This window comes from Arvicola amphibius, chromosome 6 (genome assembly GCF_903992535.2).
Source record: "Arvicola amphibius chromosome 6, mArvAmp1.2, whole genome shotgun sequence".
Classification (NCBI taxonomy): Eukaryota; Metazoa; Chordata; class Mammalia; order Rodentia; family Cricetidae; genus Arvicola; species Arvicola amphibius.
Window position 1 is genome coordinate 144,886,618 of NC_052052.2, and position 21,357 is coordinate 144,907,974.

The following is a 21,357-nucleotide window of genomic DNA, read 5'->3' on the forward strand; positions in this document are numbered from 1 at the left end:
TTTATTTTTATACATTTTTATTGATATTTATTGAGCTCTACATTTTTCTCTGCTCCACTCCCTGCTCCAAACCTCCCCCAAGGTCCTTATGCTCCCAATTTACTCAGGAGATCTTGTCTTTTTCTACTTTCTACTTCCCATGTAGATTCTGTTTACTCTTTTTTCAACCGCAGAAACACTGCTTTGAATTTTGTGAACTGGAATATATAATGAATTCTTTTTTTGTTTTTATTTGTTTTGAACTACTAAGTAGCATTACTTTCCAGTATGCCATGAGCATGAAGATTTAGTCAGTTTATGATAATATTGCAACAGGATAAAAAAAACACCCTTTAAATAATTCAAGATATTTGTGTTTTCCATTTTGTGATCTCCTAAACTTTGTGCTGTGTGCACATGTTCATGGAGGCCATAGCTTCATCTTGGAAGTTATTCCTTAGATGCTGTCCACATTTTTAAATGGTATTTTAAATTGACATAAATTAATTGCACATAACCATCTTAGATTTGTTTGTTGAGATTTTTTTTTCCCCGCCAGGTAGGCTAGGCTAGCTGGCCACGAGCCATAGGTATCTGCACATCTCTGCTTCCTCAACGCTGGGATTACAAGTGTACACTACCATGCCCAGCTTTTTAATGTGGATTCTGGGGATCAAACTCAGGTTCTCAGATATGTGCAGCAAGCACTTTACTTCCTGAGCTATCTCCTAGCTTTGCCTCTTAATTTTTAAAATATCATATATAAATTATAAATAGAAATTTAACTTAGAAGAAATGTAGGAGGATGTTTCATCAGTACTAGGTTTTGATTAAGGGAACATATGAGCATGAACCTTGTCCAGGTGTTTGAATGACTGTTGCAGGCAGATGGCATGGTTGTATGAAGAACAATACAAATAAAATAGTGAGACTTAAATTATATAATAAAATATATTAATAGTCTTAAAATGTAACCAAAATTAGATTTGTATTTTAAATAATAAAAGAATTAATTGTGTACATATTTAAGTAATTTATACACTATATTAAAATACTATCTTTAAATTTAATAGGTTTTATTAATTAGGGTTCAGGTCCCAAAAGCAAAACAAGGTGTGTCACAAAATTCTTGAAAAAGAGAGACAGCATCACAAAGCTTTCCTTTGTGTCCTGTAATTTTTCACACTTTAGTTTATAAATAGCTTAATAGATTCAAAGATTAATTTTTGAAATTACTTTGAAAATTAATGATCTAAATTTGGTTGTTAATTACAATTTCAAGATGTCCCATTCATTGGGAAAACTTACCCAAAACATGTAAAGCATTCATTCCTTTGAACGTGTCTTTTTGTATTTTCTTAACTTTATTATCATGAATTCTGAGTTCTGCTAATGATTTGGGAAGGTTAAGTGGAATTTCGCTTAGTTGATTGTGGGATAAATACAGCCTTCTCAACTTCTTTGTGGTTAGAAAGGTTTTGGGGTGAATCTTTGTTAGCTTGTTGTTGTTCAGAATCAGAGCCTAGATAAAGCAGAGAAAGAAAGACGGTTTGAGGCAGTTATTCTCAACCTGTGGGTTGTGACCTCTTTAGGGGCATGGAATGACCTTTTCACAGAGGTTGCCTAAGACCATTGGAAAGCACAAATATTTTCATTATTATTCTTAACAGCAGCAAAATTACAGTTAAAGAATAGCAATGAAAATTATTTTATGAGTGGGAGTTACTACATGAGAAACGGTATTAAAGGTCACAGCATTAAGAAGATTGAAAACCACTGGTTTAAGGGAGTGGATTGATTTTCTGATATTCTACAATAATTAATCATGAAAATCTATAATTTCTACCATTTATATATTAACTAAAGGTTTGTATTATAATTTCAGCCTTAAAAAATGTTAAGCTAGAACAGTACAGTGTTTTGATGTCTGGTGCTAGTTAGATATAATAACATTTTAAAAAAAACTTTGAACTAGTTGTTAATACAGTCATAGTAACCATTCACATGGCAATATAACAATAAAGAAGATAATATACTTCTATTTTTTCCCTCTGCTATATTGAGCAATTTTTGATGTTTACCAGCGGTGGTGGCAGGTTTCTTAGCATCTTTAGGATTTTTTAAAAATTTTCTTATGATTTATCTTTTTTTATTTTATGTGCATTGGTGTGAAGAAGTTAGATTCCCTGGAACTGGATTTTCAGACAGTTGTTAGCTGCCATGTGGGTGCTGGGAATTGAACCCGGGTCCTCTGGAAGAGCAGTCAGTGCTCTTAACCACTAAGCTATTTCTCCAGCCCCCATCTTTAGGATATTTTTTTTTGTCTCTCTAATAATCTGGTCCTATCAAGTAGCATTTTGAGATTTATTTCTTTTATAAATTTTGTCCTTACTCTGCTCTTCCTTTTGTTTAATCACCCTCTTTCCTGACAAACTATGCTGTTAAAGGTTTCATCTAAGAAAGATTAATCCTAGGAGAAGAGGGGAGACTGTTTCTCGTTGCCATCCAGCAAAAATAGGTTCCTTTCTGAATATATGATAACAGCTAAGGATGTGTTTTCCCTTAGCAGGAAAATGGGGTAAGAGTTGACTTTAACAATGTAGTGGATCACAAAGGTGGTTTATGACTTTTCCTTGACCATAGGAGATTAAATCTATTTTTGCTTTGAGTAGTACAGTACAGGACACAATGAAGAAAAATGATTTGGCTAATTAATATATACCTCAATAAGACCTTGCCATGGTGTTCAGGACTTATGTCTTTTGTCATTTATCCATTTGTTTTCTGGTTAAGATACGTAATTTTGGATTGTTGAAGTTACATAAAAGGAATGATGAGTAATAAAACTAGGGTAAAAGCTTGTCTTCAACTTTTGTTCAGCTCTGTCAAATGCTGAATGACATAATGTCTGGCATGATGGGCTGGCAGAATAACCTGAGGTCAACTGTACTCAGTGTTGGCTTTTACAGAAGGAACTAGCCGTCCTGCAGCCCAGATACATCACTAACAAACAGTGTAGAAGAAAATGTATTGTGTAGTCACTGTTTGTAACAGCAGAGAGAAGTGAGTGGGGAGTGTTCCAGTCATTCTGTGTGTTATCTTTTCTGTGAGAGTAGTAGCATCAAACAGTCAGTTTGAAATAGAAGAGATTCCTAGAATGTCCAAAACATTTTGATTTCTCTTTTAAGACAGAAAATATATTAGATATTATAATTAGACTTTTATAATTATGTAGCATACCACTACTTCAATTATAAAGCAACTGCTTGTGAAAGTGCTTTCACCTGTAGCATTGACAAGTACTTCTTGTTACTCCTACTCGGGAAAGCAAGTAAAAAGAAGCACTTAAGCCCGGGAGTTTGAGGCCAGCCTGGGCAACATAGTGAAAAATATCCTATAAAAACTTAAAATGAGCTGGGCAGTGGTAACACACTCTTTAATTCCAGCATTTGGGAGACAGAAGCTGGCAGATATCTCTTAGTTCAAGGCCAGTCTGATCTACAGAGCGAGTTCCAGGATGGCCATGGACACATGAAAGTGGTTTCTAGTGGCACCTTTGGCCAGTCTACTCACACTAGCTTGACAGTGATACTGGGCACAGCTGAGGAAATCCCTATCTTTGAGTAACAACTTACATGTATATTTTCTTATTTAAATAATTTTATAAACCATTCTACAAAATTCATACCATTATTATACCCTTCTTACTTGTTGAAGAAGGTAAGGCTACTTTCTCTATTGTTATTTAGCTGATAGAGCCAAGAGCTGTGTCCAGGTTCACCCAACACCAGAACATTCACCCTTAACACAGTACAGTATACAAATTGACTTTAAAAATATTAAAGAGGAGGGGCTGGAGAGATGGCTCAGTGGTTAAGAGCATTGCCTACTCTTCCAAAGGTCCTGAGTTCAATTCCCAGCAACCACATGGTGGCTCACAACCATCTGTAATGAGGTCTGGCGCCCTCTTCTGGCCTTCAAGCACACATGCAGTCAGAATATTGTATACATAATAAATAAATATTAAAAAATATTAAAGAGGACTAAAAATTTCTCAACATGTTTTAATGCATCATTTCCTAATGAAAAATGAAGGTTCATGTGGACTGAGTTCATAGAATACTCCTAAAATACAATAAAATTATGTTAATTGAATTGAAACTTTTATGACTTTGATATCAAATGATATCAAATGTTGGTTGTTATTCTGTGGTTATTTGAACTGAATATAGTCTCAAAGGTAGTAGAAGCGTTCATAGGTTATATATATTTCCATATTCTTTTTAAATCACATGTATATATGCATATCCTTGCCCATCTCTGATAATAAAATAATAACCTCTCCTTTCTCCAAGTTTCTGTAATATCAAGTAAGTGGGATAGGCTAGGTAGGTCTTTGGTAGAATCCATTGTGTTATTGCTGACTTTCTTAATATTTGAGTAAGTCCTAGTATGGAAATTGCATTTTATTAATTAAAATTTTATTAAGAACTTTTTCTTAACTTAAAGGCTAAAAAGAGCAGTCAGTGTCCAGCTACCAAGCAGTACAACACTTAAACGTGAACTTTTGGGGAGGGTTAACCTAATCTCTAGGCTCTGGGTGCAACACCTTGCTTGTTATCCATTTGTGTGCCTCTAACATGATGAGTATATATGTCTTTGACCTGAGATGACAGAGAGGCAAAGTGACGTCACATCTCCCAGATATAGAATCTCTTCTTGGCTACCATTATATATAGATAGGCCTATATGCAAGGCCTAGTATGATTATAAATTCTCTTCTCCTCTTAGTATTTTACCTTCCCTAAATATGACAGGCTATATTTTTATTTTCTTTAGCACAGCCTGGGAGTATAGATAAATGGCCTGGAAGAAGTAGTCCTAGGCCGGGCAGTGGTGGTGCACGCCTTTAATCCCAGCATTCAGGAGGCAGAGGCAGGTGAATCCCTGTGAGTTCAAGGCCAGCCTGGTCTACATGAGCTAGTTCCAGGACAGCTAGGACTGTTACACAGGGAGACCCTGTCTTGAAAAACCAAAAAACAAACAAACAAAAAAAAGAACTAGTCCTAGCCCCATAGCCCACCATACCAGACAGTATCAAGCCAGAGCTGTTCATCTAGCATGCCTATCCTCAACTCAGCAAGACAAGGGCCAGGCTGACAAAAGCAGGTGACGCCTTCACAGCTGTTGTCAGTGCAAAATCAGACTCTTTATCCAAACTTAATTTTAGATTAAGTCAGAAAGCCAGTAGTCCTGTAAGGTTCAAAATCCTAGGCAATATTAGGAAATTAAAATATTAATTGTATTTATTAATATATGAGGAGAAAATTTGTTTTCTTTTACAAAGATCAAGGAAAAGATGACATGCACACATATATTAGCCACCTAAATAAATATATTCTATGTGCTACTGTTAGAGAACTATGAGATCTTAAGTCAGTGGCTTTGGGTAAAGATTCTTACATACTATGTTGACTATTGGTGTAAATAAATATTTTTGTTTTGAAACAGGGTCACAGTAGGTAGCTCTGGCTGGCCTGAGATCCACCTGCTGCTGCCTCCCAACTGCCAAGCCCTGGGAATGATTCTTTTTCACTCCTTCTAGTGCATGGTGAGCCTGTCGTCTGACTAGATTAAACTATCAGCTCGGTTTCCTTTCACCTAGCTGTTATTCTGTAGGCATTAATTGAATTGAGCTATAGTGTTTACTTGGCTGAATACAAGAATTTTGCAGTGAGTCATCCATAGGAAAATAAGATTTCTTTGCATTGATGCAATATAAGTAATCATTCCAACAGTGATAAGAATTTTCACTAGTATTTGAAAATAAGAACATAGAATCTTACATAAAGTGAAGTCAGTCCTCTAAAATCATTTTCTTTAATTTCCTTAATTTTATTATTTTGAAGGTCAACCATCCTAGTGTCAAATGGTATGTTGCTTGGGACCGAAGTCAAACCTGAGAAATAAACAAACATTTTACAGATGACAAACGTTCATGCTAAAGATGAGATAGTACTACAGTAGAGATGTACATTTTTAAAATTTATGATCAGTAACATAGGACTTAGTAATTGTAAAAAATGATAAATAACATTTTCTTTTGAAAGTTTCAAGACCTTTCCAAGTAACTTTTTATTTTTACAGGGTTTCTGTCTGTCTTGAACCTCGCTGATTCCAAAGTGAAATGCATGGTGGTAGGCTATGCTTGGCTTTGTTTAGAGATCACAAGCAACAGAAGTACAGCCATGCAATGCACTTAGACTGAAAATAATAGCTTTTTTGTGCAAATTTGCTGGTTAGTGAGAAACTGGAATATAAGGGTCTTGACCATTTTTTAAGAAGAACCAAAATGAAATTGGTTGGGGTGGTACACACCTTTAATCTCAGCACTCCGAAAGCTGAGCTAGGCAGATCTCTGTGAGTTCTAGGCCAGCCTGGTCTACATAGTGGGACCCTGTCCAAAACATAATATAAAACGGGGGGGAGTCCAATATGTAGAAAGTTATGATTAGAAAAATAGTTATGCCAGATTGTTTTCATGCATATTAACAAAATATAATCTTTTGCTATAAATAGTCAATTCTGCTAACTGGCTGTAAATATTATTTACAAGTCCTTCAAATATCTTGATTAGCATGTAGATGTGAGATATAACTTACTTCATTCATCATCTACAGCAATAAAGAACAAAGTGATTTAATGCATCACTTTTCTACCCTTGTGCCTTTAGTTTCCATTTTCCTTTGCAGAAACAACAGCTGCCTTTGTCATCTCAGAACAAGGTTAAAATGAACACTTCTTCTAATCTTTTTGGAGATTATAATTACACCATTTCCCTCTTCTACTTCTCCCTTCAAACCATCCCATGATCTCTCCCCTTGCTCTCTTTCAAGTTTATATCATTTTTCTTTAATTGTAATGTGTATTTCTTTAATTGTAATATGTGTATTCCTAAATAAATAATACAACCTGCTCAGTCCATATAATGTTGACCTATATGTATGTATTTTTAGGGCTGACCACTTGGTTTTTAGTATTTTAGAGGTAAGTACAAAAAGGCTCAGAAATTCAAAAGTAACTTTGACTACATAGCTAGTTTGAGGCCATCTTGGGCTATATAAATATTGTCTCAAAAGAAAAAAAGGGGAGAAGAGAGAAGGATGAAGGAAGAGAACAGAACCAGTCCAGGAAAGAAGCCTGGTTGGCTATATCTAATATGGGCACAATAGAGCTCATATCATGTCACCTTGTGCCCTGAATGCTAGCTATGGATATACAGAATTTAGTATTTGCTCTTCTGGGTTTTTTTGTTTTGTTTTGTTTTGTTTTTGTCTTGCTTTGGTTTAGTTTTTCCTTGCTATTTCTTTCCCCTTTCTTTTGGAATGGGAATGTATACTGTGTGTCTCTGTTCCTGGAACTGTTTAATTTCTTATCTGTTTACAAGGACTCACAGATAACAGTTTACTTTGAGTCGTAGGAGATCTTAAACTTGGGCTTTTGAGCAATATTGGAATTGTTAAGACTATGACACTCTTTGAGCTGAACTGAATGAGGTTTGCATTATAAGATAGACATGAGGTTTTTGAAGATCTGAAATACACTATCAGGTCTAAAGGAATGTGTTTGGACATCTAACTTGAAACTAACTCGTCTTGATTGTCAACTTGATTAGATTATGAAGTGTACCTCTTGGTGTGTCTGAGGGCAATTTTAGATAGGATTAACCAAGGGGACGACCCACCCTGAATGTGGGTGGCATTCTCCTTTACTGAAGAAAAGAAGGAAAATAAGGAAAAGATAGCTAGTACAGACATTCATTCTTTCTTTGTCTTTGCCTCCTTTGCTTTGTTTCCTCTGTGCTTTTCCCTTGCTTCCCCACGCTTTCCCTGTCTCCTGTCATTCTTCTCCTGTCTTGGTTGCCAATACCCAAATTTTTTGTTTGTTTGTTTTTTGTTTTGTTTTTTTGTTGTTGTTGTTGTTATCAGCATTTTCAAACTTTGGAACTTTGGGGGGGTTGTTGGTTTTTTCCATTTTATTATTATTATTATTATTATTAAAAATTTCCATCTCCTCCCCTCCTCCCACCCCACCCCCAGACAGTGGCTCTGGGCTTTGATTCTACTGCATGGATGGGCTCTGTGGGAGCCTTGTCAGTTTGGATGCTCACCTTCCTGGACCTGGGAGGAATTGGGAGGACCTTGAACTTCCCATAGTGTAGGGAACCCTGACTGCTCTTTGGCCCAAATTTTTTTAAAGATTTATTTATTTATTATATATACAGTATTCTCAGTATTCTGTCTGCATGTATGCCTGCAGGCCAGAAGAGGGCACCAGATCTCATTACAGATGGTTGTGAACCACTATGTGGTTGCTGGGAATTGAACTCAGGACCTTTGGAAAAGCAAGTAATGCTCTTAACCTCTGAGCCATCTCTCCAGCCCCCAGCTACCCAAAATTAATGGTTCCTTTCTTAAGTTGTTTTCTTGTTATATTATTGTCTTGTAGCACAATGAAATTACTCAGCAAAAATGATAAATTTTAATTAGACTTTAGTTCAATCAATTCTTTCTAGAAAGTTCTAAACCCAAATTATTCATAACACATAGCACATTATTGCATTTTAAAAATCTAAAGATTTCATGAAATGTGCATGACCCATGTTATCGTTCTGGGTGGAAACCATATTTTCTACTGTAGCATTTTATTGCCGAGTAAGTGTAGGGTTGATCTTTTGACATTTTGAGTTGAATTAAAATGAAGGAAATTTAAAAAATGAACAGCTTAGATCTGAGAAGAGAAAGAAATCCTTTCTATGTAAGGTTCCCCTTAGTCATGCCATGGTGGCACCTGCCTTTAATCCCAGCACTTGGGAGGCAGAGGCAGATGGATCTCTGTGAGTTTGAGGCCAGCCTGGTCTACAAGAGCTAGTTCCAGGACAGGCTCCAAAGCCACAGAGAAATCCTGTCTCAAAAAACCAAAAAAAAGTCCCCCATTTATGTGTGCGTGTGCGTGTGTGTGTGTGTGTGTGTGTGTGTGTGTGATTTTTTTTTTGAAGCAAGGTTTCCCTGTGTAGCCCTGGCTATCCTGGAACTTGCTTTGTAGACCAGGCTGGCATAGAACTCAGAGATCATCCTGCCTCTGCCTCCCAAGTGCTGGGATTAAACACAGCTCTACCACCAACCAGCTCCTTGTTTTCTTTTTATTCTCAATTTTTAAATAAGGGTAGATATGCTTTGCAGTCTGCTGGACTCTCCACGTAAACATTTCTCTGCCTGTTTGCAGTTCTGGAATCACGACTGGGTACTGAGCAGGCAATCTGCCACCACCTCATTTTTCTTGTTCCTTAAATGAGGGTCTCTATTTTACCTAAGCTGGTCTTGAACTCACAGTCCTCCTTTACTGATTTCTAAAAGTGTGACAATAGGATCTGGACATTTCTGGCACCCTCTCCTCAGCTGCCCAAGGAACTAGCTGGGGGCATCTTCCTGGACACCTGGGAACCCCTCTAGAGTCAAGTCTCTGCCAACCCTAGAATGGCTCCCTTAACTAAGATATATAATTCCTTGTTCCCATATCCACCCTTCCTATATCCCAACCATCCTATTCCCCCAAGCTCTTCCCATCCTCCACTTCACACTTTTCTCTCCCCATCCCCCCATCCCCCCATCCCACCCCACCCCCATGTTCCCATTTTTTGTCCGGCAATCTTGTCTACTTCCAATATCCAGGAGGATAACTATATGTTTTTCTTTGGGTTCACCTTCTTATATAGCTTCTCTAGGATTTTTTTACGAATTATAGGCTCGATGTCCTTTATTTATGGCTAAAAGTGTGGACTAAAAGCCTGGGCTGCTACACTCACCTTCCACCTAAAAGTGTAAACAAACCATTTTGCAGTGACTGAATAGAGTTTTGAAAGTTCAGTGACTCCTTTTTTTTAATCCTCTTAACCTTTTCAGAATAGCAACATTCTTCAAAACAAAATTGACTGCTGTCCTTACCTAGATCAGAGCAGTGGACAACTCGAGAGTAACATTGGCACCCAAATGGACAAGTTGGAAACAAATCAAAAGGGAAAAAGGGGTTCACTGGCTCTTTTGTTGGAAAAAGAGAATTGTTGTCATCGTTGTCATCATCTGTGTCTTCCATATCCTTCAACATCATATTCTTCAGTTCTGTGTATGAAGGGCTAGAGAAGGGTTTGGCAGAGCACACAGCCAAGAGCAGTAGCATCATATACTCCTTCATGTTGTCCTGTGTAAAGTTCAACCTGGCATTCAATAGACATTGGGTATGAAATTAGAGTTTCAACAGATACAAATTCTTTTATATACATTTCTAGTGTTGGCAAGAGCATGACAAAATGGCATTCTTATCCATTGCTATGTAGTGTAAGATTAAATACATAAAACTTTTTTAGCGCAATTCAGCATATGCTTTTGGAAGAAGCTTCAATAATTCTATTAATTTAAACAGCCAGATCTGTTCATTAATGGTGCATGCTCATCTTAGCAATACTTAGGAGTCTGGAACAAATTTTACTGGGAAGTGCAGGCTAAACCTCTTGATACTTGGAGATAAATTTTAGTAAAGGAAGTTAAAATGAAGTACTTAGATTTGACAAGAGAAATAGTCTCTGAATAAGATTCCTTTGTTTAATTTTTATTTTGAATTTATAAAATAGCCTCATCTCAAGAAGTAATTCCATTATTGCATAATAGAATTATTTGTAATAGGAAAAATTAAAGACAGTTCTGTTAGTTAAAGGAAAATATAGAATGTATTAATCAAGTGAACTATATTTTAATCTATAAAATGTTTCCAAAGATACTTTATAGATTACTTTCTATTAAATAAAAAAGCAAAACTTTAAAAATCCTTAGACTACTTTAAATAAAAAAAACTAGTATAAATAAATCTGGCGAGTTATAAACTACAGTGATAGAACTATGGATAAACTGTTTGTCTTTATTATTTTTTTAAAAAAATACAGTTTCACATATCCCAAGCTGGCCTGGAACTCACTAAGTAGCCAAAGATGATCTTGTGTTCCTGATTCTCCTGAGTCTACCTCCCATGTGCCAGGATTCAGGGTTGCACCTCTAGACCTGGTTTATGTGATGCTGGGGATCAAAGTTAGGGTTTGATTCCCACTGGACATCCCCAAACCGGATGACTTTTTGTCTTCTTTCTATTCCTTTAATTTTATAAGCAATAAATATTTCTTTTATAATTAGAAAAGTAAGTTTAAAAAATTATCATGACTAACTCTATTCTCAAAAACCATTCCATTGCTAATATCTATGCCACTTTCCAAGGTTATCCTCAATGGCCCTTAGACAATGTGAACATTTCCCTTAAGTGATTGCTTTTTTTACACTACCAAACCTCATTCTCATCATTGGTAACTTTTTCCACACTGTGATTGGATATTTTTATTTCCAACCTATTCTGTTATCTAATACCCCATCTTGACCATCTGATGACCAGATTATTTTTTTTTTGTCATTCATTGTTTCGCTGAGTTTTATCTGGTTGAATAGTTGTCTCTGATAGATGCAATATTGTTTTTTGGGTTGTGTATGTCATTTAAAGCTTATACAAAATTGTAATGTATAAATGAGAACCTTCAGAGCATGAATTCATTACCATCTGTTGTCTGATATTACCATACATATATTTACTTATCATAATTTGGGAGTCATTCTTGTTATTTTGTGTTTTGAAACAGGGTCTCCCTGTATATAGCCCAGGTTGACCTAAAACACCATGTAGGAGATCCTTCTTCCTCAGTCCCAAATATTGAAATTGTAGGCATCTACCACCACCTATGAAATATGTACATTTTTTGACATTTTCAAAGATTAAAAACCATAATGAAATCATCAAAAATAGGTGTATCCCAGTGGTATCCATTAGCAAAAACAAGTTTCAACATGAATATGTGTATATTTATACACACACACACATTCATATATTTTTTCACTGTTAAGACAGAAGGCTCTATAGATGGTCTCTTAGCCTTCATCACTTAACAGTCTGCATTGCATAAGTGTCAACAGTGATTCAGTATGAGAATTCTATTCAGTCATATCTGGCCCAGTTTCAGAATACCCGATCCTTGAGTCAGCTGTTAACTGTGTTCCAGAACCCAGAAATCAACTTTATTTTTTTTTTTTATGCCACAAGCCAGTTATCCCTGTGGTAACTTTTCTGATACCTCCTGCTTAAAACCCAAAAGGTCAGAAGGATCGTGAGGTCCCGCTTTCACGGTCTGTATTCGTACTGAAAATCAAGATCAAGCAAGCTTTTGCCCTTCTGCTCCACAGGAGGTTTTTGTCCTCCCTCTGAAATCAACTTTAATATCTCTGTGTTTGCCTTTTCCTGAATTTAAAGATCAGATATGGAGCTGAGATGATGTTGATGTAGTCAGGAAAGAGTTTGCTGTGCAAGCATGAGAATCTGAGTTTGAACCAGACATGGAGGTGCATGCTTGAAATCCCAGCACTGAAGAAATTGAGAGAAGTGGATCCCTGTGGCTCACTGGCCGGCCAGCCTAGCCTAATCGGTGAGTTCCAGACCAACAAGTGACCCTGACTCAAAGCAAGGTGGATTGTACCTAAGGAATAGCACTCAAAACTGTGTTGAGACCTCTGTGCTCGAGTACACACACACACACACACACACACACACACGAAAGCACACATGAGATGACTGTGTGAAAAGACTTACAAATTTCACAATTGGGGGCATTGTGCTGGCAATAAGTGCCCTTTGGCTTCTATTGGACATGATCACCCGTATTTTTAGTGGCCTACTTGCTACTGTGGAATCTCCCTTCTTGGATCTCTTCTACAAACCCTTACATAGGGTTGTAGTGACTGTCATTTTCAAAATCCATTTTGTTCTTGTCCCTGATGCTCATCTGTTTCCCTACCTGTGACCTTTGTTACAGTGTTTGTTTTGGTTATTTGAGACAGAGTTTCACTGAATAGCTCAACTTGCCTAAAACTTGCTCCATAGGCCAGGCTGTCCTTGAATTTAGGGCATTTTTCCTGTCTTAAAGTCACTAATTCTTTTTCAGGTTTTTGTTTTGAGACAGTCTATCTCCAGGCTGACGAGGAAATTTGTAATTGAGAAGGACCTTGAACAGCTAGTGTACCTGTCTCCATCTCCCAAGGGCTGGAGATGAATACTAAGCAAGCACTCTATCAACTGAACTACATTACAGCCCTTTTGGTGTATTTTTTTTTTTGATCAGCTTTACATTGCAGCTTTGCCGGATGCACAGATACTCTTAACTTTAGTAATTGGAAGCTTATAATTGCAGTGTCATTTGAAGACCTATCTTTGGCATAGCCTGGTTTGAGATTGCCAGAGTTAGTAATTCAAGTGATCATCTTTTGTTTTTGTTTTCTTTGGTGGGGTTTTATTATTTTGGGGTTGTTTGTTTGTTTGTTTTTGAGATAGGGTCTGATGTAGTCCTAGTTTTCCTGAAAATTGCTACATAGACCAAGCTGGATGGTCTACAGAGAGAAGCCTGCCTCTGCCTCTTGGGTGCTAGGATTAAAGACATGCACCACCCCACCCAGTCAGTGGGTGTTTCTTAAGCATTCATGTGTCCCAAGCATTATGTTAGGTCACTTAATGGGTAAGGTAGAACATATCTTCCTCCTGTTCCTCCTCTCCTTTTGAAACTAGGCATAGTGGCACGTAACTATAATCTCAGCATTATGGAATCTGAGGCAAGATCATGAGTTTGAAGCCAGCCTAAGCTATATTGGGAATCCTAGGACAGCTTGAGCTACATAGTAGTACCCTGTCAAAAATAACATAATAAAAAAGGGATACTCTTAGCCAGGTGGTGGCAGCACACGCTTTTAATCCCAGCACTCAGAAGGCAGAGGCAGGTGGATCTCTATAAGTTCGACGTCAGCCTGGTCTACAAGAGTTAGTTCCAGGAAAGGCACCAAAGCTACAGAGAAACCTTGTCTCAACCCCCAGCCCCAAAAAAAGGAAAGAAAATAAAAAGGACACTCTTGAATGTTAAATGATTTAATGGCAGTGAGGGAAAGCTGGCTGTGGAGATTACTTACTATGCAACCGTGAAGAACTGAGCTGTTATCCTCAGCACACACATGAAAACTACATGTGTTGGCACATAGCTATAACCGCAGTACTCGGCATGAGTTGGGGAAGATCACAGGTGGATCCCAGGGACTCTCTGTATGGCCAGTCTAGTAGAAATGGCAATCTCCAGGTTAAGTGAGAGACCCATGTCTAAAACATGAGGTGAAAAGCAACACCTGATGTTGATTTCTGGCCTCCATTCGTGCTTGCATGGCTGAGCATACCTGTTCATACACATACACAAGCATACGTCATGGGCACACACACTCTCCAAATAAATAAACCAATAGTCTAAATTAATGACATTCTTAAGTGTTTTTCTCCTTTTAATAATCCTTTTGAAACCAATAAAAAGATTGAAATGAATATAATGCCATATAAATGAGTTAGATTGAAACCTTCTCAGACATAGTTTATTTTATTGTTGTTACATTTAACATAGTAAAAGTTCTTGGTTTTGTATTTGTTTGTTTGTTTGCTGTATTTTTGTGAGACAAAAATATTCTGTATAACCCAGTCTGATCTTAAACTTGTGATTCTCTTATATTGCCATGTCCAGTGTTAAAATATTTGAAATTCCAGTCTGACAACAAAAATCATTGCTTTAATCCTAAGTATGTACTTGCCCTCTTCTACCCTTTCTCTAGCATTCTACTGACAGCATACGTGGCACAATTTTCCTAACACATTGTTCTCATTCATTAGTCTCTCCTAGAAGATAAAGAAAAATATACCTACCTGGGAAAATGTTTTGAAATTCACAGTGTTTTAAGAGTCTAACCCCATTTTCTAGATTATAGAAAACGAAAATTGGGGTTTATTAAGTTGGCTGATTGTTTTTGTTCAAGTTTTTTTACTGTAAAATCTGGATTACTTGGGCTTTAGCTTCCATATAAAAGCCAAAACTATTTTAACATTAAGGTATTTGAAATATAGAACTAAGAAAACTATGGAAAATTTTAAAGTATATGTAACAAAAGGAGTATGTTAGAGTTCCAGAGTAGATGCCAAGAGCACATGTTGATTTTCCATGTGGCCTGGCAGCGGAGTTGAGGGCTGGACTCATTTGTATGTGTTCCACATGCTGGTGACAGAGAATCCTCTAGCCTGCTCGCCTCCATGAGCTCAAAAGAAATTCCCCAATGCTGAGTGAAGATTTAAGCTGAGGATCAGATTGGGTATGAGAAGCTGTATCTAAAGATAAATAAAAAGCAAAAGGCACAGAACCAGGAAGCAGAACAATGATGGATATGCTTCTCTTGCACATCCTGTCTCAGGTTTACTAAGCATCAGCTGGAGTCCCTCCTTTTCTGACTTACTTCTTAGAATGGTAATATTGATGACTATCTCTTTGCTTTTTTCATGACTGAAGTACATAGAAGTATGAATTGATACTTTTTCCTGTTAGTTTCAGCATTTTCTGTTACAATGGAGGAAGCTTGCCATTGGTAACTAGTGGAAACAAACAGCTCCTAAATGGCAGTTTTATCTTTTTCCTGGTGAGAAGTACAGATCTGTATATTCATAACCTACCACCTCAGTGATGGAGGTTCCAGAACAGTCTGGATCATACTATATTAGTAATGCCAATGAAAGTACCCCTAAGGAACACACCACCTTTAGATATCTGACCACTGGTGCTTACTTACAGCTATTAGAAAATCTTTATATTGAGGACAGCAATACCTTCTTAATACTTCTGTATACTAGTTTTATCTTTTGTTAGCCATTTTTAAAAATATATATCTTTCTGTTGTTGTTGTTGTTTTTAATCTCAGTTGCTTGTAAAGAAAACAGTGGCCAACCTTGGTACCCTGAAGAATTGCCCTCTGTTGTTACTGGGTCTCTGCTGTAGATCTGAGGAGTCCATGAGAAGATTCTAAACCTTTGTTGGTCAATCTGCACAGCTGTTCACCACTATTTGCAGGGCATAAGAGGGAGCACTGTATTCCCTTCTATTATGTAGAAAGAATAGTGAAATAGTATTATTTTATTATTTCTTATTTAAAGCACTATGACTTTGTTTGTTTTGAGCTTCTTAAGACAGTTCAAAGTCAAGTTTATTAGTTTTGGCAGCTATTAGACTACTATTTTTAAAAACTTTTAAAAATATTTATATCTCCTCAGGAAGACTCAATCAATATTCTCCCGAATTAGACAAGTTTTACCAGTGTTTCTACTTGGATTTTGGTCTCAAGTTCTAGTTTTAATAAGAAGACTCTTGAGAATACTATCCCAGTGCTCCTTCCGTTACTAATAAATCAGAACCATTTAGAGCTGAGAGAGAGCTCTAGACATCACTCCCAGGAACTCTGAGAAGAGGAAGTTTAAGCTCTGGGTTTCTAGAACTCCCAGGAGGTAGCAGAGCTTAGGCAACTTTCTCACACCCACTCCTAAAGCTTCTAACCATGCTCCAAGTAGATTTTCATCTCTCAAAGTCTCTTCTAAACAGTGAACCAACTTTCCTCTGAAACAGACATGGTGAGATTTGACCAGGCTTTCAGACTTCATAATAACATTAGAAATGTAGCAGAGAAGTACAGAGGCGTTCTGTTTGCCACTTGAAATGGAAATCTTGTCTAAGGGGAATGCCGTTTCCTCTTACTACCTTATTAGGTAAATAAGTCACTGTATTTTTAAATCCTATGTTTCAAGGTCCACTTGACAACTAGGCTTGAATATTTCAGTTCACAGATGTGTTGTAAGCTCCAGGATAGAAATGTGATATGACATGTTCTATGTATCTGAGAGAAAATACAGACTACATGCATTATAATCAAGGCCTAGCCATACCCTTGATTACCTTAAAAATCCAAGCATGCACTGGCAGATTTCTCACAGCACTATTTGTTCACAGATACCAATACTGCTAAAACAACACCTTTAATTAATTTTACCTTGGAAATATAAATGACATTCTAATTAAAGAATTTGGCTGTTTTTCTTTCCTTAGGTACCAGTTTTTCTCTTACCAGCTGTATTCAACACCCTAATTGCTCTTTTAAAAACAAAACATTCTTGCCTTTCCACTTTTTAAAGATTTCCTGCAGTGCTTGTAAAGTTAATCTGTTTTGTCTCAAGACTCAGGTCAGGTATCATGATACTCATTTTTCATGTAGTGGTTAGTCGTAACAAGAGGCTGCATCGCTTCCATTCTTTCCACTGCTACACTCTAGTGCTTTCTGCCAAAACCAAACGAAAAACAGCAGCTCAGATACTTTCCCATGAGCTGGGGCTTGCACTCCACTGCCTCCCTTTCTTTCTTTTTCTTTCTTATTCCTTCCTTCCTTCTTCCTTAACACAATGATTCTTGGATTACAAGAAAAATAAAATAATAAAGCACGCTATTTTTAGAGCAATAGATAAGATACACAGAAGCCCCTCAGGTTCTTTGTGACTCAGTCCTTGTAGCATGTGGCCACTGTTTTCATGGCTGCCACACCTCTGAATACATTAGCATGAAAGAATACTAAGTTCTATTTATTGTTGGGAGAAGAGTGGAGAGAGTATTCTTTAATCTTTTAGATCTAAGATATAATAAGTGTGCTTTGTGAAAGGACAAAGGAAACCCTTGTGTTATTCTAAGTATGAGATTTATAAAAAGTCTCTAAACGTTTCATACAGAATACAGACCTGCTTAAACTATTGTTGATAGATATTCTTTCTTGAATTTATGTTGATTTCTGTCATAATTGCCCAGTACCATTTCATTGTATAAGAAACATTTACCAAAAAAATGGATTTTCAAAGGTATAAATAAAAGTGACATTTGAATAATTCACATTTTAAAAAACAGTTCATAGGTTTACATAGTGAAAGACTTTCATTTAATATATCTGACATGTTCAAATTTCATTAAGATTAATTAAAGTAATATTGTTCTCAAAAGATTGTATAAGATGTTTATTTACTTTTTAAAATCAGTCATGTTAACATTTATATAAAGCATTAGTGACAGTTTTCACTGTTTTCCAAAAACACATAATTAAAATTATTATAAAATTATGTATAAAATTACATAAAACTAAAGTAATTTCAGTTACAAAATTTAGAGGTTTTTTTTATAATGTATATTCTAAGGATCTACACACTTATGGTTTAAATTTTACCATATTTACAAATGTTTATTAATAACATAATGCTTCCTTAGAATTAACAATAAAATAACTGTACATTGGTACATGTAATACAGACATAAAAACATACCTTGTCAGGAAAGAAGTTCTCTTCAAAGAAGTTATCCACCCTGTACTACTTAGCTACAATGCAAGTTCCTCAAAACTCTTTAAGAAGAAAAGATAAAGAAGTGTTACATTTAAAGAAAAGGAAAAAACAGCCTGCCTAACACAGCCTCTGGTGTGGCTGCGTCCTGGGTGATACTGGAATAAACTGCTTCCACAGATTAGTCCATGTTAGTACTGAAGAGCGAGATTAAAAGTTGTTACTGCTCATATGTTTTCCATCACTGTTTGTATTGTAGCCAAAACTTCTAGCTAAACTCGAGACGTCTACTGGAAGATTTGGAAGTGAAAAAAAAAAAGAGTTTAATAATTCATGGCAAGTGGCCATTGAAGCTGTAGTCAGTCACTTTAGAAAACCTGATTTGAGAGTACTTTATGAAATTCTAACATGAATTAATACTTATAAATTAGTTTTTAAAACCACTCACCATTTATAGGCTAATAAAGCATTTATCAGTCTTACTCAGTAAAGAACACCCACATTATTGAAGTGTGAACCCAAAGTTTACATGTACCTTAATAGCCACGATTTTGTTTTCTCATATTGACTGGAGCTATTATGTTAAGCAGATATCTCAAGACTTTTTTTAAGCTCTTAACCCTGTGATAGGCATCTCAAGGAGCTGCAAGTCAGGCCCTGCAAACTATTTCCTGGCTTTGTGTCTGCTCTGGTATAGATAGCGTACAAGTCCAGGTAACTCCTGCACCTTTCCTTGCGAGAGTCTCAGCTCTGTTCTCATTGCCATTCACTGAGAGGAGAATCATTTACCCCGATTCCACTCCGTGAAATTACCCAGCCCCACAGCCATTAAGCTTTTCTGGCTCTAGGGAAAAGACTCAGTTGGTACAGGAGGTAATCCTCCCGTCACTTAGGTAAAAGACTCATCTTTGAACCTCAGGTCTGACATCACAGGCAGCTCAGCACTCCCGTTCACTGTGTCCTGGTGCTGCTGCAGCCCTCTTCCCACCATCTTATTTGCAGTAGAGTCAGTTATTCACTGACGTTTTTGTTGTAAATATACATGTGAATTTGATGGGTTGGGAACAGGATGGAATTATGAGCTGTACTTTGTTAATCCTTATGCCCAGAGCAGCGAGCATCTGCCTGAATAACATTAGTGCACAGTCACAAAAAGGAAGCTGATGAGTGAAATACAACTTGTCCTCAACAGTGACTTGTTCTATATTTTAATATTTTATTCATACCATAATGGTACAGCTCATTGAATTCTAAATCCTGATCAAGAAATCTGAACCCCTTCTCGTTTTCCCAAGAAAGATATTTCAGCATCATAGTTTGTTCTTGAACTTTATACACATGCACTTACATTATACATTCTTCATGTCTCTACCTTTTTTTTCCATTCAATATTATGGTTTTGAAAGCCACCCATGTCATTGTGGTTGGTTATCAATAGTTCATTCTCACAACTGTATTGTAGGAATGTGCTACACATTAACATATTCAATAGAACTGATTATTTTTTGAAGAATTGTTATGAACATTTTAAAATTTCACTATTTGAGAGTCATATATATCCATTTTAATGATGTTGAAATTGCTGAATCTCAACTTCCCCCAGGGTACAGATAGGTGGGACTGAGGAGTTCTCTTCCCAAGTCAGCAGTAGAAATGCAAGTGTGTTTCTCCTCCTGCATTCTGAGACAATAACCTTTGGATATGACCCCTCAGGTCTATGGAGAACTTAATTTTTTTCTTTTTTGTAAGTCTGGGTTTTTCCCCAACCTCTCTTTTGTGTTTTGTTCTAAATATTGAAGTACGAGATATATTAGAATAGTATCCTTAGTTGAAGTTATATTATGTTGTAAATGAGATAAACTACTAAACTTAAAAAGTAATATTCTTTTTACTTTGTGAACAGAAAACTTGTCTGCCTTAAAAACTGTATAAAATGCCAAATGTGGCCTATATACCAGTGCTTGTGAAATAGAAATAGATAACTAAAGCTGTGCTCACGTGACTTCCAAGACAATACCTGCAGTTCTTCTGTGTAGACATGGACTGCAGAGATCAGAGTCCACAACACAGACTAATATAAAGAAGGGCCTGAGAAACTGTCTCACAGAACTAAGAGCTTAATAGGTAAAGTAAGTGCTGTAGGAGCTGGGACATAGGTGGGCTGTGAGCACATACAGTGCCTGCCAGCACTTTGCATTTTGGTGTCTAACTCTCCCTCACCTTCTTACAAAACTAGAAAAGATAATGGTAGTGTGGAGGAAATTGAGGTGAGATGACAGGGTGGGTGAAGACTGCAAGAGTGTATATCATAGATTTTTTTTTTAATGTCTAAGGATGCTGGGCATAGTGGTGCAGGTCTTTAATCCCAGCACTGGGGAGGCAGAGTCAGGTGGGTCCTTTAGAGGACATCCAGGGCTACTCAGAGCAACCCTGTCTCCAAAAACAAAAGCAAAGCAAACAAAACAAAAGCATGTCCAAGAACTCTAAATTCTAGGATGTATATTTGCATACCACAAGTTTTTGTCTTGTTTGTTTCTCTTGAGACAGGATCTCTCTACCTCAAACTGGCCTAAAATTTGTGATTCTTCTTACTCAGCATCTAAAGTACCACAATTGCAGGCTTGTATTAACCTTGCTTGGTTAATATCCTAGGATTTTGTGTCTAGTAAATACCCACAAAACCTTTGTGAAGGTTCAGGTTTTGCGGCTCATTTTCATATTTATGTTTCTTACCGAGATCAGGCATATTAATAAGGAATTTATAACTATAGATCATGAGCTATAAGCAGTATTCAGTCTGAAACTGGATTTAGAGCATATGGCTTTAAAAAAAAGAATATCAAGAAATCTTTCAGCTAAGTCCAAATTCTTAGCATATCTTGAATAATGCTATCCAGTAAAACCAACCTGAAGTCCTGCCTGGCACAGTTCTGGACTTTATAGTAGGTTTCTCTTCTCTCTTCCACTTCCCTAACTTTTCATGGGTTTACTACTGCAGTGATAATTTATGGGACAGAGCTCACT

The 21,357-nt window shown here is 36.7% G+C and overlaps 2 protein-coding genes across 3 annotated transcripts in view; one reads left to right on the forward strand and one right to left on the reverse strand.

Moving 5' to 3' along the window:
- Positions 1–18,505, reverse strand: part of Aspn (asporin) — a 28,785-nt gene extending 10,280 nt beyond the window's left edge. The window contains exons 1-4 of one of the 2 annotated variants that reach the window (XM_038333031.1): positions 18,319–18,505; positions 9,984–10,252; positions 5,826–5,938; positions 1,288–1,501 (exon numbers count right to left, since the gene is read on the reverse strand). In XM_038333031.1, the coding sequence (XP_038188959.1) occupies positions 1,288–1,501; positions 5,826–5,938; positions 9,984–10,230 (574 nt within the window). In that variant the 5' untranslated portion in view covers positions 10,231–10,252; positions 18,319–18,505. Of the gene's footprint in view, positions 1–1,287; positions 1,502–5,825; positions 5,939–9,983; positions 10,253–14,078; positions 14,189–18,318 lie in introns of those variants that run through there. The other variant, XM_038333032.1, reaches the window with a different exon arrangement.
- Positions 1–21,357, forward strand: part of LOC119816415 (centromere protein P) — a 206,149-nt gene that overhangs the window by 85,057 nt on the left and 99,735 nt on the right. The window lies entirely within an intron of this gene.